Source organism: Lissotriton vulgaris, chromosome 9, assembly GCF_964263255.1.
Source record: "Lissotriton vulgaris chromosome 9, aLisVul1.2, whole genome shotgun sequence".
Classification (NCBI taxonomy): domain Eukaryota; kingdom Metazoa; phylum Chordata; class Amphibia; order Caudata; family Salamandridae; genus Lissotriton; species Lissotriton vulgaris.
Genome location: NC_141697.1, coordinates 736,250,865 through 736,268,240, shown reverse-complemented (window position 1 = coordinate 736,268,240; position 17,376 = coordinate 736,250,865). Strand labels below are relative to the sequence as shown.

Below are 17,376 nucleotides of genomic sequence, written 5' to 3'. Positions count from 1 at the left end.
ATTGCTGCAACTATTGATTTATTAAACTGACTCAAACTGTTTCTTTTTGCCACTGGAATTTAAGATTCCTGTTTATGATTCTTCCTGATTCATCCTAGCTCCTCAACTGAGAATTCACATTCGATTTCAGTAGTATTAGCCTTCTCAATGTCCTGATTTATCTTGATATCAAGCATATTCAAATCAGATGCATCCATCAGTAAGCTTAAAGAATCTTGCACTTGGCAGTCAGTGACAGGACTGTGCAAAAGTTGATGATATAATTAGAACTGCTACCTAACATGGGCAAATTGTTCACATCAGGTGACTGGTGTATTAATTCAAGGATTGTTGTCAAATATCAAATATCAAATAAGCTTTATTCGGTTTTTAGTTTAAAACCATAAAAGCAACAAGAAAAAATACATACATGCATAGATAACTCATCATTTCATTACAAAAAAGAAACCGACTATTAAAAACAAACTAAAATCAATTTGGCAAAAAAAAAAGTACGTGCGTAATCAAAACTAATTAGAGGGTAGAGGGTTAATAGCACAGAGTACACGGAATCCCCTTTCACCAAGAATTATGATTTAGTGACATTTGACTTGGTAGCGGATGGTATCGGGAGACGGGATAAAAATCATACAGGTCAGAGATGCAGATGGGGCCATCTCCCTCTTTGGGCTGGGAAGATCGTAAATAGGGGACAATGTTTCTACTCTTGAATTTAATTAAGATCAAGTCCCCCAAGATGTCTTTGGGCAACGTGCCTAGCCACCCCACCCTCCTGACACTCAGGATTCCACCATCTAGAGCAGGTGGCAACGGTCTGTTGTGTTTTATCCAGAAAATGGCTTTGTTTAGCAGGTCCTGGTGTGTTTCAAGTTTGCCCTGACTAAGTGCAGGAACCCCAGAGAGAACAGTCACATATGGGGCGGCTTCTGGAGGTAGATTAATTCGATGCCTACTTTCTAGAACAGTCCTTGGAGCTCTGTGGGGTACGAGTGCGGGGTTAAAAGTAACATTCCGACCACTTGGAATGGGTGTAGTAATAGGGGGTTCAAGAGTTTGAACTTTCCTGCGTGCAGTGGACTTAGGCTTATCATTGTTGATTGGGGGAATAGGATGAATAGGTATAGCAGTTTTTTCAGTTGGTGGATAGTTCCTTTTTATTGTTTTTTCGATACTGGTCAACCTGTCCCCTAGATCGTTGATTTTTGTGACCAGAGGTGATAGTGCAGATATTAACAGTTGCTCAATCTGAGCCAGTAAGGTCAATTGGAGGGGCGATACCGAGTCATGTATTGTGTTCACAGCCGTAGTCGGCGTTAATATAGTTGGGTTGGAGGGGGATAATGAGGGGCTAGTGCACATTTTGTCAGCATTAGATAGATTCTCAATGACATTATCTTTTTCCACATCATCGTCGCTACCCACTATAGGGGGGGTTGATACGTCCGGGACATATTTCGTACCACACAGGGCATTCAGCTCCTCCCAGATGGACATGATTAATGGACAGCAGAACTGCAAAAGCGACAATAGGCAGTACAATGTGGGATCAATAAGAAGGTAAAGAATAGACTCAGTACCTCCTCCTTCGATAAAGCCAAGAGGGGTGGCCCGTCCCGGCCTCCTTGTGCCTCTGAGGGCCCCTGAGGGCCCGCCCTTTGCCCTGGCTTAGCCCTGGGCGCTCCCGCGCGCGACTCGCGTTGCGAGAGGTGTTCCTTGCTTTTCAGGCGCCTCCAGGCGCGAAGGTAGTGTCAGGGACGCGACTCGGCCGCCAGGGCACCTGGGGGTTGCAGTTCAGTGACCCCGGTGGAAGTGGACAGCTTTGCGGGTCTGCCGTTTCCCTCACGGCGCTTGACAGAGCTGGACAAGCCGTTGCCCTCACGGCAGGTAGGTGAGGCGATGCAGCGTCCCCCCAAGTTTTGTTGTCAAGGGTGGAACTAGTTCCCAAGCAGTCTGATCAGTACCAAATATTGTAATGTTAATAGCAAGCTTCTCATTCATAGGTTAGAAACCAGACTCAAATATTCCACCAGCAATGGCAATTTCAGAAATTAATTCTTAAAGAATCAAGTTATTTTGACCACTTCTATGTTACTGAAAAAAGATTGAAAGTATGAGCAGCGGATACTGATTTCTCCATTCTTTTTTACAGTTGCTCATTTTTTTGTTCATACACAGTGGATTCTGGAAAAGCGTTCTCATTCTCTCAGTACATAAATCTCACAAAAATAAACCAATTCCAATCACCAAATGAAAGAATAGATAAAGGGACTAAGACCAGCACCAACTGACAAAAACGAAACTGTATGGGATTTAAATGCACAAAAGTCCAAACAAGCTACAAATCCACCTTTCATACCCATTTCAGATAAAACACCAACTTGCTCACCTTACCCTTGGGAAACAAACAACCAATTTGAATGGGGAACTGAGCCCACACTGGACCTACACAGTGTCTAGCCAATCATACACCGACAGGAACCCCACCAGCAGTTGGTGGTTAGATGATGGGAAGCTGGCAGATGCATAGAAATACCAAAAACTGAAGCAGAAGTGATGAGGCAGAAAAGAGGGCCATACGCCCGATAGTTGCTTCCAAAGCACTTGGTAGAGAATTCTGGGCCCACAAAATCTACAGTCAACTCATAGCAATTCTCATGTTCTATTTCATTAATTCCATTTCATTTGTTTGCAAAGGCATTAATTGATTAATTTTACTTCCTACCACAAGAGGCACAGTCAGCCTAGGCGTTGACGCCTCCAACCAAAATAAAACTTTTCATAAAATACAGTTGTTTTTTCTTACTTCATGAAGAAATGAGTACTGTGGAGAAGCGTATGCTCAAATCTGCTGGAACGCTGTTTCAAGGTGCTCATTTATGAGTTAGAAAATATTTATGTCTTTCATGTATCCCTGCATTTCAAACTATGCACAAAGCCAAATGACAAGATAGAATGAAAACCAGGTACATACAAAATTATATAGCATGAAATATACAAATTACTCTTCTGTTTCGGTGTATATGAGCAAGAGTACATACATTACATTTTGAGTTTTCTATGGTTTGGTCTCAGTGGGATGCAGATGAAAATATATTTTAGATCCAAGAAGCCCAGAAAAATTCTTGGGACTCTTTACTTATCTTGAATCTTATTTTAGATGTGCTTTGCATGCTTTTTAAGGTAGTTCCTGGGATTTAAGCAAATTGCTATTATTTTGTCGGGTTGTTTATGTCTTCACAACTTACACAATGAAATAGCATTTTACATATGTCACTTAAAAGTGATATATCACTAAAAACCTTTGATGGGTGCCGATCCCAGCTGAATATCTTGAGATTTATAATGGGAGAAATACTTTTTTATCAGGAAATATCTGGAGCTGCTCCCATGGCCTTAAAAGTTGAGCAATTCTCTGAAGAATGACGTCCTGAAACTACTGCTTAAGAAGGATCAAATGGATGTCTACCATCACCTCTATACCTAGTGGTAGACTTGGTGACTTTGAAATTTAATGAGGTCTTTGAACAACTGAATATCAATAATTGGATTATAAATACAGTAAATAACTACATTTACAGGAACTACACCAGATGTATCATACTAACCAAGATGAATGTTCCTGGGTGTATTGGAGTAGTGTGGAAGAAGTGGCGAAGCATAAGCTGATTTAATACATCTGGCTGACATGTTCCAGGGGTTCGTTGATCATATAACAAGAATTTATAATCTTACAAATGTATTGATTATGCTAGCAGGAATGGTTACATGCCTTCCCAAGATTTGTACAGGATTCATTGGGACAATACTAGTGATAGTCAAATGGAATAAAAGCAATGCACTTTATCTAAGCCACGGTACTGACAGTAAAAGATTGATTGATAGAGTTCACCAGATGTAATGAGCTGGAAGGTGCAACGCACAAAGTACAAACGCAATAGATAGCTGGGTCTGCTTAAAGCATCCTTGCTCCTTTGAGGCAAAGGAGTAATGAACTTTTTAAAAATAAAACAAGTAGTCTATAAATTAGTAAGTACTAAATGTGCAAACAATGAAAAGAAAGTGCAAAGGAGTATGCAGGTGGAGGGAAAGAAACCGATTTTGAAGAATTCAAACTCAAGTAAACTGCACTCAAATCAATTGGGAGCTACATAGCTGAAGCTAAAATCAAAAGAAATATGAACCCAATTCATAACTTTTTGAAAGTTGAAAACATTTACAGGCCCTGCTCTAGACACCCTTAAACGCAATGCAAATTTCTTAGGATGTCGTTGACTTAAAATAGTTGATATGGACAACATCACCTGCACCCACTCGTTGAAGGCATTGAGCAGCATGAAAGGATCTCCATGCTCACTCTCCAAGGTTTTTCTGGCAGTACTGCAGTCTGGGTTGTTCTGTGCACTTCGAAGAAATGGTGACTGAACACTTAGAGCAGCCGCAATGGTGAGCACCGGCTCTACTAGACTAAAGAGTGAGCCTAGAATCAGCATCTTTCCTGAAAACACAAAGAGGTTAATAGGGAAAGAAAGAAAATGATTCCTGTAAAATATAATGGAAGACATACAACACTGAATGATTTATTTTCAGTTATATCAATTTCTTTATCGTTCTGTCTACATCATGTTCTGTGCGTTACTACGCTCATTTTGAGTAATATATCATCACTTCAATTACAAAGATGTACAGTCTGGTGGCCAAGTTCTTGACTTCAGAAACTGGATAACTGGGTTCTAATCCCAGCTTTGTCCCTTTCCAATGTTCATCTCATTTTTAGTTAATCACTTAATCTCGCTTTGCATTAAAACAAAATGTAAGAATGTAATTATGCACATATGTGATGGAATTGTGCATTTGAAAATGTGCTAAGCCGCACGTTTTGTAGACGGTCTTTAATTGTCTTCCATCCATTCCTCCTCCAATTAATGTGCAGTGCTCCTCTGCTCTACAGCTAGATTTGCATTATACAAATATCAAAATAAAAATTTAAGACATAACTTTCTACTTTTTTACAATGGAGGGTCCATAAGAGGCAAAGAATATTCAGATCTTGATCTTCAGGATTTTTCTCTGACATATTTTAAGGGAAAAGTGAGCATGGCTGGTCAGGCAAGGATTTGGATATCTGCCCCATTGCTAATACCGTTCTCTACTCGGAATTCCTCTTTTTATGGAGTTTTCAAATTCCTTTAAATACCAACTGATTAGTTACTACCTGAAGCCGCATAAGCTGCTTGTCAATACTGTAAAAATCCAACAAAACCTTACTACCATTTTACATATGATTAAGTCCCATCTCACCAAGTGTTGCTGCATTACTTATACCAATTTGCATAACTTTAATTTTGAACATGCACCAAGTTTTGGGGTGCTTTGATTTGTGTTCGGTGAAGATTACATTTTCTGCCCTGTGTTTGGTCTCTGCCAATATGTTATTCCATTAGGTTGTTAAAGAGTTATCAGAATTTCTACATTTGGCTTGGTGTACTCAGAAGTAAAGGGAGTTTTGGGAAGAGGTGGGCTTGCAATACTATGTTCTCTCATAACCAACAGAAAGACTTCCAACCATCCACTTGTTTAACTACTCAGGTTGCAACGAACTAACATTTTAGACGTTACATATGATTGGGCCTTAGCAGAGAGGAAGCAGCTCAACTTAACTAGAACAAATGAGAGGCTCATAAAAGAACCAGACGACTGGAGAATCCTGCTCCAGGATTTGTGCTGATTGAGAGAAACAACGAGCAGGTAGTTCAAAAGAGAAACATATTTGAATACTCTTTAAAGTCAGAAGTCAATCCACTCCATGTTTCTGTATCGACCAATTAGTTCTGGGAATAGTTCGCTTGGCAAGTACGGTGCGCTGGACATACTGATCATCAGAGTACAAATCTGGAAGTCTATAATGTAGATGCCAACTTAGTAGAGGAATGATCTGAACAGTCAGTACTGCAGCCTAATTTGTATTCATTTTATTTATTTTACACATTTGTAGAGCGCTCTGTTACCCGGAGGTGTCCTGGCGCTAGAAGGATAGGCTGGTGTGAAGGAGCGTGCTTACAGAGTGAAGAGCCATGTTTTGAGTCCTCTTCTGAAGACCATCAGGTCCTGAGTCTGTCTGAGTACAAGTGGGAGTTTATTCCAGGCCTCTGCCGCTCCAAGAGAAAAGCTCCTGCCACCCCAGCGAGCTTTTTTAGTTCTGGGGACTGTGACCAGGGTCAGTTGTCCTGACCTCAGAGTTCTTGCTGGTTTATGCCAGCAGAAAAGAGATTTCAGGTGCCTGGGGCCTGTATCGTGGAGGGCTTTGAAAACCATGCATCCCGCCTTGAAAGTGATTCTTTTACGGATGGGCAGCCAGTGTAATTTGACCAGATCTTGGGATACCGAGGAAAATTTGGGTGTGTCAGTGATTAGGCGGGCGGCTGCATTTTGCAGAAGTTGGAGTTTGTTGAGTACGCTCTGCTGGGCGTTTAGCATCAGACTGTTGCAATAGTCTAGGCGTGAAAGCACTAGACCTGTGACAATTGTTTTCCTATGTTTCTTCTCCAGATATGGTAGAATTTTTCTGATGGTTTTGAGTGTGAAGTGGAGAGAGGAGGAGAGGGCGTGATCATGATCAGACATACATGTTATATTGCATTATGTAAGCTTGCATGGGTACCCCATCATAACATAAAAAATGTTAAACAATTAAAAAGTCCCATAAATGAAGGGATCCTTTTCTGTGACTATCAATGAACAGATCAGTCATGGATTGAAGCACACATTCATTACTCACCTACAACAACATCCACAGGTAATTGTGCCAGCAAGTTTCCAATGGGTGTGAGTTCTTCAGATTCATCAAGTGCTCCTTGGTCTCGCAGGTAGTGAATTGCAGTTTCCAGGCTAGACATGGGTGGCTGCTCAATGAAAGGGAATATGCGAGGGTTGCCCAAGCCCATACTTTTCATCTGCAACCAATATATACAGAAAGCATTTAGGCGGTAGGTAAATGACTGATATCAACATACATGAATAGAGGACGGGTTCTTCATGACATTTCGGTGGATGTAAATAATTGCAGGTCAACAACTTCATTTTATTCTTTACTGCAGCTCTGGGGCCATATTTACCAGCCAAAGCGTATTTGTAATCATTTGCAAAAGCCTTTTTCCCAATGTACAGTGGATATGAAAAGGTACAACATGTTTGCAATGCTAGTACAGGGCTGCATTAGACAGTATAGAGACTACCAAATGGATTTTGGAGTTGACTACCCTTTTGTGTTTTGTGGGATGCCTAGTTCACAACCCGCGAGCCACCAGGGGCCAGTGTCAGGACAGCAAATGCTGCTCCACCTGTGAAAGAGGTGCTGTGGTCCAGTAATGGAGGGGTTCTAGAGTGTGCTTCCGATTTTTCTTTGATGATGGACGATCTGCCCTACAATGTCATTCTACATGCTAAGAAATGACTGAAATGTGTCCTTTCAAACCAGCACCACAGACACTAGCACTCTGGTGGTTGGGGGTAACAAGAAAAAAACAGGTCATCAGTGGCATAGGGGTACATGGAACACTAGTGAAAGGAACATGTAGGAAGGTCGACAAAGAAGCTTCTACCTCTCAGCCATTTTGAAGGATCCTTGAAGTTGAATGAATAGTTAAGGGTACTCTCTGGAAAAATCATTGCATGCCACAAACAATGGTGGGTTTCTTGTATCAAGGGCAAGGCCCTTTCCTGTCACTGAAGCATCTTATGAGCCAGCAGCTTGGTTACAATATAGCTTTCTTGACCACTTCTTTTTTGTGAGCTACAATCTACCTATATTGCAGATAGCTACCCTGTCATAGCACATGATTGATTCTATTTTGGACACATGTATTGCCCTGAACCCTTAACTGCCTAGTAAATCATGCAATACTAGCAGATCCCCATATTTCTGGAACTAGTTAGGCAAGGAAGAATCCTAGAAACATGTCAGATCACAGCTGCTGTGTCCTGCGTGGTAGAAGAAAAACTGAACTGCCTAGAGATGAAGAAGCTGTGTGACCTGGAAGCCAATCACAAGGCCCAGCTGACTGAGATCTGCAAGGAGGATATCTTTATGAGTGAGTCTGCCTAGAGTATCACGAGAACCTGCAGTTCAGCTCAACCTGGTTGTAACCAGAAAACTAAGACTTTATATGCATCACTAAAGACTTAAGAATGTTCCAGAGAAACCAATGGACTGTGTATCCTAATGAGTCACCACTATTTTCCTCGACCTGCCCATGTATACCCATTCTACTCCTTCCTCTGGGAGTGACCACCTTCAGTCAGTGATACTGATTGCGATCTGGAGAATTCCCTACAAGTTTCCATTGAGTTTATGGGAGCTTGTGTTGCAAATTTGTGAGCTTGAAGGAAATTTTTAGAGTTGTGCCTTTTTTTACCATAGATCACTGCTGAAAGTTTAATTGTCCATGTCTGGTCAAGCCTATCTTAACACCACTGTCCTACAAATATGGCCCCAGGTTTACTTAAGTTTAAAGATCTGGTGACACCCTACCTTAATCAACTGTACCCTTATTCCTATTAGGCGCCAACCAGTTCAGTGGGTGCCCCAACCCAAAGTTTTTTAAGTTTTGAAGAACTTTGAAAGCCAAACACAAGAACCAGTCCCAGTTCCCAGAAACCACAGGCATTCTGAAAATTCTTGGTAATAACAAGCTATAACTGTCTGGATGAAATTGACCTGGTGAATTTACTTATCATTACTTCCTTTGTTTACCACATATAATATAGTTGTACACCTCATCCTTGTGATTAGTTGTTTGTGGTGAGGCAGCAGTTGGACTTACTGTTGGACATGTTGGAGAAAGTGGATCGGACTTGCTGTTGGGCATGGTGGAGGAGAACAGAACTAACTGGACTCCTTCGACAACTACAAGACCTTTAGTCCCCAGCAACAACAGGCTGCACCGACTTTGACCACAATACATATTTGAGGGGTCTTCTCTCACTGATGTAAAAGATAAATCTGGGAATAGCACAGGCCAATAGCAAACCTGTTTTGGCCGCAAAACACTGTGCTGGGCTCAGTCTCTTGGGTCAGGGCTTTTCACATACTCCTCTCCCGACATCATGGTAAATGGAACGCTTCTCTGTCTCCCTTAAATGTTTCCTCGGGTTAACAAGCATTGGAAATGCAATAGGTCTCGCAGCATTAGAGTTAGTGCTTTTAGAATTGTTTATGGGGTTTTTTTGTAAATCTTTAGCATTTTTGTTTCCTGTAGCCAATGCTAAAGAATTACAAATAAAAAAAGCCATAAACATTTCTAAAAGCTCTAACTCAAATGCTCTGAGACCTATTGCACTGTGTGAGGGTGAGGGGTTGAGGGTGAGTGAGGGTGAGGGTGGGTGAGGGTGAGTGAGGGTGAGTGAGGGGTTGAGGGTGAGTGAGGGTGAGGGGTTGAGGGTGAGTGAGGGTGAGTGAGGGTGGGTGAGGGTGAGTAAGGGTGAGTGAGGGTGAGTGAGGGTGAGAGGGTGAGTGAGGGTGAGTGAGGGTGAGGGAGGGTGAGGGATTGAGGGTGAGTGAGGGTGAGGGATTGAGGGTGAGTGAGGGTGAGGGATTGAGGGTGAGTGAGGGTGAGGGATTGAGGGTGAGTGAGGGTGAGGGATTGAGGGTGAGTGAGGGTGAGGGTGAGTGAGGGTGAGGGTGAGTGAGGGTGAGGGTGAGTGAGGGTGAGGGTGAGTGAGGGTGAGGGTGAGTGAGGGTGAGTGAGGGTGAGGGGTTGAGGGTGAGTGAGGATGAGGAGTTGAGGGTGGGTGAGGGTGAGTGAGGGTGGGGGTGAGTGAGGGTGAGGGTGAGTGAGGGGTTGAGGGTGAGTGAGGGTGTATTATTTCTACCAAAAAGAGAGGAGGCATACGCAGGAACACATCACATATATATTTGTTAGTAAGATAGCTCAGTGGACTACTGCATCCACTGCAGAGATCTCCAATAGTCTAAAAGGTGTACGAATCCCGGCAGGCCCGCTATTCTTTACGTCCTTCTAATCAAGCATATATTGCCAATCATGCTCTCCAGGGCGCACACGTATGTACAGCCACACCCCCTCCAGCAGTAACACTGTTTCTTTGTAGCTGGATTTATGGGCAGAAAACCCCCCAAACAAACTGGGGGTGATTGATGACGGGCTACGAAACACAAAGGGGATGGCACATACCATGGTTACCGCACAGGGCTTGCCCGCATCCCCCGCCCCCTCCGTGCAAAGGTTTGTCGAAGTGAGCCTTGTGGCAAAGGGTGTTCAAGTGTTGGATTTAAAAATGTACGTAAGGCATGGTATGTCCATGCTGCTATTAAAGTCCGGGTCTAACAGAGGGAGCCTCCTCTTAAGAGGGGTTTTGCTGCAGCAATCCATGATGGCGGATTTGTTGAAAAGCTGCGAGTAAACTGACAGCATACTCGGCACCTTTTTATAAAAAAACGATTTGAGATGGCTTCCATCATGTCATGTGGCGATCTGAGTTAGTTCCGTCATTCCTTACGTAATATCTCGTTTGTCAAACTGTAGACATTTTGCTCGTTTCTGTCTGAATTTTATTTTTTTTCCTTCATTTTGCACCATCTTAATCAGTCCGTGTTATGTATGTATTGCCTGTTTTTTTCCAGGCTCTCTCCCGAGCAAGTAGTGTGCATAATTGTTTTAGGGGTTCACCAGCATTCCACACTTCTGGCAAGAGTTGGCGGGCCTAGACCTGTGCAGCAGGATTGCATAAATTAACCGGCACCGTTTACAGTGAGCGGACAGATGTAATCGGCCGTGTTTATTCTAGCGCTGGAACGATGCGCTGCAAATGTTCCTTGATTTATGGCGCGGTCTCGAGTTCTACACAGTTTACATTGGTCGAGGACAAAACTCGCTGGGTTTGCTAAAGTAGTTCAGAGGTTTCAAGATGTTTAGAGTAGCCGGATATTTGTAATTTTACGAGGATATGTTCTCTGAGCGGAACCAGAGCGGTGCGAGGAGGGTGCCGGGGAAATGGGTGTGGAGGCTGCAGGCCAATTCAAATCCACCCTTTCTCACAGCCCTTTTAGAAATCTGGCGTATAACACCGATTGACCAGTTTTGTTACCAGTCGCGAGACATGTGTGCATCCGAGCAGGCTAGGATGCACCGAGCCCCTAGAGTGTTGAGACATACGGGCTTTCCGAAGCCTGCGTTTCCGGTCCAAAGTGAGATTGTGCGCTCAAAATGGAGTCTTTATGTGAGGCCTCCGCCGGATAGATAGCTGGGGCAAAGAAAACGCCTCACGACTCTTACCTTGGTATTCACGGAGAGTCCCCGCCACTGGCCTGCAATGGTGGGAAAAGGAGAGGCCTTTTCCTCCTCCTGCCATGCTCCTCTGGCCTTTATGTTTTCAATTGGCGGCTGCAAAAACAAACAAATGCGACACGGCGGGAAGGGGAGGGGGCGGAGCGGGTTAAATTAAACAAACAAACAAGACGGACGGACGGAGGAGAGGGGAGGGGGGAGGAGAAATGCGACACGGCGGGAAGGGGAGGGGGCGGAGCGGGTTAAATTAAACAAACAAACAAGACGGACGGACGGAGGAGAGGGGAGGGGGGAGGAGAAATGCGACACGGCGGGAAGGGGAGGGGGCGGAGCGGGTAAACAAAGACGGACGTGCACGCGCTTTTAAGCTCAATGCGCATGCGCATTGAGCTTAAAAGTCACGGGCACTGCAAGGAATCGCCACGATTCCTTGCAGTGTGGATAAAGAGTGGATAAGTCCCAATACTCTCGCCTTGCTCGATGCGCATGCGCATCGACAGGCGAGACCTAAAAAGCCTGTTTCTTCATAACTGTGATATGTTTTTAGAGAGGTCTGTGGGAGTCTTAAATAAAGAAATTGCCCAGACTGTGTCATGTATCAAAGCCGTACAAGATGCACATGGTGAGTGAATACAAATATTATCAACACGTTATAAAAAAACACTTGGTACTGTCCCTAATGAAAATATGAGTGGGTTCCTTGTAGTAATTCAAGCGGATACACACAGGTCAGTGAGGGATATTTCATTTTTGCTGCCTGCTTCAGGAAGACTGAATAGAAACAAGGCTGCTAAAATTAATCAGAAAGAGGACTCAAGTTGTTCAGATGTTAAATACATTTTTGGCAAATTAGAGTCATTAATTCAACATGCCTTGGTCAAGTTTGCAGAGAAACAATTGATAACTGAACAATGTTTGCCTCAGAATCTCTCTCATATACAGTCTAATAAGAAGAATGATCAAGTAAGGCAGACTGATAATGTTTTGGGAACAACTTTAAATTCCTAAGTGCCTGATTCCATTTCTATCATCCCAGCTCCATCACTACCAATTATACCGGGAACTTTGCACGGAATCCTCTAAATCAGAATGTTGAGTCTGTTACCAGTCTACTAGTTCCTTATTCTAGTGACACCCTTATATGGGCAAACAATAACAATGATTTCAATTATTCAAAGCCTGATGTATTGCAGACCCTCCCTCCCCTGGAGGCAACTCCTTAGCAGCTGGTGTTAAAAAAAAAATCCTTTAAAGATTTCTCAAAGTGGGAAATATTCTCATCCAAAAAAGAAATCTGTCTGTCGCTTAATTGCAAACTGTAAAATCAACAAGAATAAAATGAATGTCTCAAGCTGATACCAATATGGTAAGAAGGGGTGGCTGGGTGGGAAAGTTCAAGAAGTCAGCATTAGGTGACTATTTTTTTAACCAAATTTTATTGGTTGTTCTGCTTTTCTCTCGTAGGTACATTACAAGAAAGGACATCCTGCAGCAACAAATACATAAAACATGCATCGCTAAGAAAGTAGGGGCCAGATGTATCAAGGCTTTTGCGACTCGCAAAGGCCGAAATGCGCAGAATTTCGGCCTTTGCGACTCGCAAACGGCCGATTTGCGATATTTGATATGTATCAAAAAATCGCAATTTAAGGAATCGCAATTATTTGCGATTCCTTATTTTGCCATAGCATTTAAGGAATCGCAAATTTTGCGATTCCTTAAATGATATGTATGACACATTTTTGGTTTGCGAATTTGTGTTAAGAAATCGCAATTTACCACCAACTTGTAGTTGGTGGTAATTTGCGATTTCTTTTAAAAATGCCCTAATTGGCATTTGTAAGGGTGGCATGTGACACTCATACATGCCCATGGGGCATGTATGTGTGCCACATGCACACACATGTAGATTTAGGGGGTGCAGCAGGGTGTCTTTGAGACACCCCTGCACCCTTCAAATAATTCTCAAATTGCGATTAGCAAATTGCGAATTCGCAATTTGAGAATTATTGCACTATCATTCCAATGGGCCTCCTGGCCCATAGGAATGCATTGGAAATTATTCTTTATTTGCGAATTCGCAAAATGCGAACTCGCAAATAAAGAATAATAAGGAATCGCAAAAAAATTGCGATTTTGTACATACATACCGTTTTGCAAATTCTAAATAGCGGTTCGCAAAAAATCGCTATTTAGAATTCGCAAAACTGTATCTTGATACATCTGGCCCTAGGTGAATTAACAATGAAAAAGCAAAGCAAGCCTGGTAGCATGAGGTGAGTCATGAAAATGAAGACGTAAAGGTGCCAGTGTCTGAGTACACTCCCCAACGCACAAGTTACTACTTGTTTAACGATATATTTGTAGGAGACATTAGTTAGTGATAGGTTTCTTACCTTAGAATATCCCCAGGCGTCAGACTGGATCCAGAAAGTTTTTCGTCAGCAGTCCCCCTGTGCGTTGTTAGGTGGCGTCGGCGGCTCCACGTCCGTCGCTGGTGTAGTAAGGGCCAACCTGACATCACAGAGACTACTTAGGCACCACCCATGCGTGCTGACATCAGTTCTATACACGACTTTCCGAGCCAGGAATGCAGAGCCATGCAAGAAATTGACCACTGGTGCCATGAAACCAGGGCCCTGAAAGGGATGACCTTAACCCTAGAAATCAGTTTGCAGAACAGGGAGGATGGGTGGGGTGGTAAGGAATCTATCACGAACTAGTATCTCTTACCGATATATTGTTACACAAGTAGTAACTTGTGCATCTGAAAGAGACATGTTAGTGATAGATTCCTTACCTTAGAATAGATACCCCAGCAATACCAACCCCGGTGGTGGGTCTGCGAATAAGATAACACCAGAAAGCCACTGAGAACAGAACGGCCAAAGAAGCAGGACTTGACTGTCAAGGCAGTAATGCTTGGTAAACGTGTGCAGCAAGGCCCAAGTAGCTGCCTGACAAATGTCCTGCAAGGGAACGCAGCGGCCCAAGGCAGTAGTGGCTGCTGTTGCCCTGGTAGAGTGGGCACGCAGCCCTAAAAGGCTTTGATGCAGAGAACGACCCACTGAGAGATGGTCCGTTTGTGCACGGCCTGACCTTTACTGCACCCCCGAAGCCAACAAAGAGCTGGCCATCCACCCGGAACTGTTGTGTGCGCTTCAGATAGAACGAAGGCGCACGTTTTGGGTCCAGACGGTGGAGCCTCTCCTCCTCTTTTTAAGGATGCGGAGGCGGAAAGAAGGTGGGCAAAGTGATGGTCTGCCCGATGTGGAAGGGCGTGACAACCTTTGGCAAGAAAGAAGGACGGTTCCTTAAAACCACCTTGTCCTGATGAACAGAAATGAAAGGAGGTTTGAAAGAAAGAACCTGGAGCTTACTCACTCTTCTGGCAGAGGTGAAATCTACCAGGAAAGCCATCTTGAGAGTGAGAAGATGCAAAGGACAGTTATGAAAGGGCTCAAAGGGAGCGTACATCAGATATGTCAAGACAAGGTTTAAGTCCCATTGAGGCATTATGAACTGCAAGGGAGGAAACATGTGCATAATGCCCTTCAGGAAACGGTTAACAACCGGGAAATTAAAAAGGGAAGAATGATTTGGAAGCAGTAGAAAGGCGGAGATGGCCAAACGATAACCTTCGATAGTGCCCAGTGCAGAGCCCTGCTGGGCCAAAGATAGAAGGAACAGAAGGACCTCGGAGAGAGGGGCAGAAATGGGATCCACAGCCTTTGCTGTGCACCATGTCACAAATTTGTTCCACCAGCAGACGTATACCGTTTTAGTGGAGGGACGCCTGGCTGCCAGAATGACATCACAGACTTCGGGAGAAAGATTGAAAGCTGTCAACTGTCGCCGCTCAATCTCCACGCATGGAGGTGGAGGTGGGACAGGGTCGGGAGGAGGACCATCCCGTGCTGCTGCAACAGAAGGTCCTCCCGAAGAGGCAGACGAATCGGGGGATCGATCACCATGCAGAGTAGCTCGGGATACCAGTATCTTTGTGCCCAGTCCGGAGCCACAAGAATGACATGGGCCCGGTCACGCCGAATCTTCTTCAGCACTCTGGGCGGAAGTGGTATAGGCGGAAAGGCGTACAATAGACTGCAACTCCGAAAAGCGTCAGCGAGCGAGTGTTGCTTTGGAATTTGATGACGTTGCGTGTTCTCTTCGGTGGCGTATAGATCTAACCGAGGCTCTCCCCACTGCAGAAAGAGACCTTACACCACGTCCGAGTTTAGACGCCATTCGGGTTCCATCAAGCACCGGCGGCCAAGTGTTGAAACACCAAGGTAATGCCTTGATGTTCCTGCGTCATCCAGAGGTGCAGAGCCCCCGGACATAGGGTTCATGACCCCACCCTGCCATGTTTGTTGCAATCCGTGAACAACTGCACTACACTTCCCCGGACAGAGGGAAGGAGTGCAAGTCGGATCGCCCGAAGCTCCAAAAGATTGATATGGAGCCGGGAATCCGCCGGAGACCAGAGTCCTCTGATCTCCGCCTCCCAAGTGGCCCCCCCATCCCAGGAGGGACGCATCCGTCACCACTGTTTGCCCCTGGTTGGGGAAGGGAGATCGATCTGCCATGGACCCAATCGCGATCCGTGAGCCACCACTGCAATTGACATGCCCTCCGAGATCTGGACGTGATCGGACAGGTTGCCCTGATGCTGTGCCCACTGGAACTTCAGGTCCCACTGCAGAGCCCGCATATACCATCTGGCATGTTGCACTAGCAGGATGCAGGAGGTCATCAGGCCCAGGAGCAGGAGGGTCATCCTGACTGAAACCCGGGATAGAGGCTGAAAGATCGGAATCATAGCCTGAATATCCCGGACTCGCTGCTCGGGAGGATAAACCCAAAACCGCATCGAATCCAGAACCGCTCTGACGAAGGGGACCTTCTGAAAGGGACTCAGGTGCGACTTTGGCATGTTGATGGTAAACCCCAGCAAATGCAGGAGGTTGGCCGTAGTCTGGAGGTGGGTGACGACTGCCTGGGGCTAGCCCGCCTTTAACAACCAGTCATCGAGGTAGGGGAAGACTGCCACCCCTGACCTGCGCAGATGAGCTGCGACCACTGCCATCACTTTCGTGAACACCCGAGGGGCGCTGGTAAGGCTGAAGGAAAGCACGGCAAACTGAAAATGCTCATGGCCTATCATGAACCGCAGGTAACGCCGGTGGGCCGGCAGGACGGGGATGTGAAAATATGCGTCCTGCAAGTCCAACGCTACCATCCAGTCTCCAGGGTCGAGTGCAGCCAAGTCCTGAGCCAGAGTCAACATCTTGAACTTCTCCTTCCGGAGGAAACGATTGATGTTTCGGAGGTCCAAGATGGGCGCAAGCCCCCTTGTCCTTCATGGGGACCAGAAAGTAGTGGTAATAACAACCACGTCCAACTTCTGGCCCAGGAATGCGCTCGATGGCCCCTTGGCCAAGAGGGCCATTACTTCTTGTTGGAGAAGCGCAAAGTGATCCCCCGACGTGGGGTGGAACAGAGGTGGCATGGCTGGGGGGCAGACTCGAAGAGGAGAGAGTAAACCCTTCGGACAATATGCAGCACCCACCTGTCCGAAGTGACAGAACGCCAGTAGGGGAGGTGATGTTGAATCCTGCCACCCACCAGCGTGGGGTGCAGCTCAAAGCTCGGACTAGGAAGGCTTTAAGGCGGATGCTGCTGGAGCGGAGGTGGACTGACCCGCACGCTGGCCCCCTGTGCCGCCGCGGTGACTGCCATGCCCATGGCCGCGCTGAGTTTGGTTCTGCGCAGGCTTCTGGTTGAACGAACGTGCAGGGGCGCCCCTTCCGTGGCCACGAAAGGAAAGAAAGGTAGACGCGGCCGGGTGTGTGGTAGAGAGACCCAAGGACTTGGCCGTAGCCCGAGAGTCCTTGAAACGCTCCAGCGCACTGTCTGCCTTATCGTCAAACAGGCGAGTACCATCAAAAGGCATGTCCATGAGGGAACTCGGTACATCCCACGAAAACCCAGTGGAACGCAGCCAGGCATGGCGACGCAGGGCCACTGTTGTGGAGATCACTCTCCCTAAAGAGTCCACGTGTCCAGCCCACCC

General features: G+C 45.4%; 1 protein-coding gene across 2 annotated transcripts in view; it reads right to left on the bottom strand.

Annotated features, from left to right (window-relative positions):
- DHX34 (DExH-box helicase 34) overlaps nucleotides 1-17,376 on the bottom strand; it is a 418,314-nt gene that overhangs the window by 235,975 nt on the left and 164,963 nt on the right. For both annotated transcript variants that reach the window (XM_086938485.1, XM_086938486.1), the window contains exons 7-8: nucleotides 6,776-6,950; nucleotides 4,302-4,495 (exon numbers count right to left, since the gene is read on the bottom strand). In XM_086938485.1, coding sequence (XP_086794611.1) covers nucleotides 4,302-4,495; nucleotides 6,776-6,950 — 369 coding nt within the window. The remainder of the gene's footprint in view (nucleotides 1-4,301; nucleotides 4,496-6,775; nucleotides 6,951-17,376) is intronic.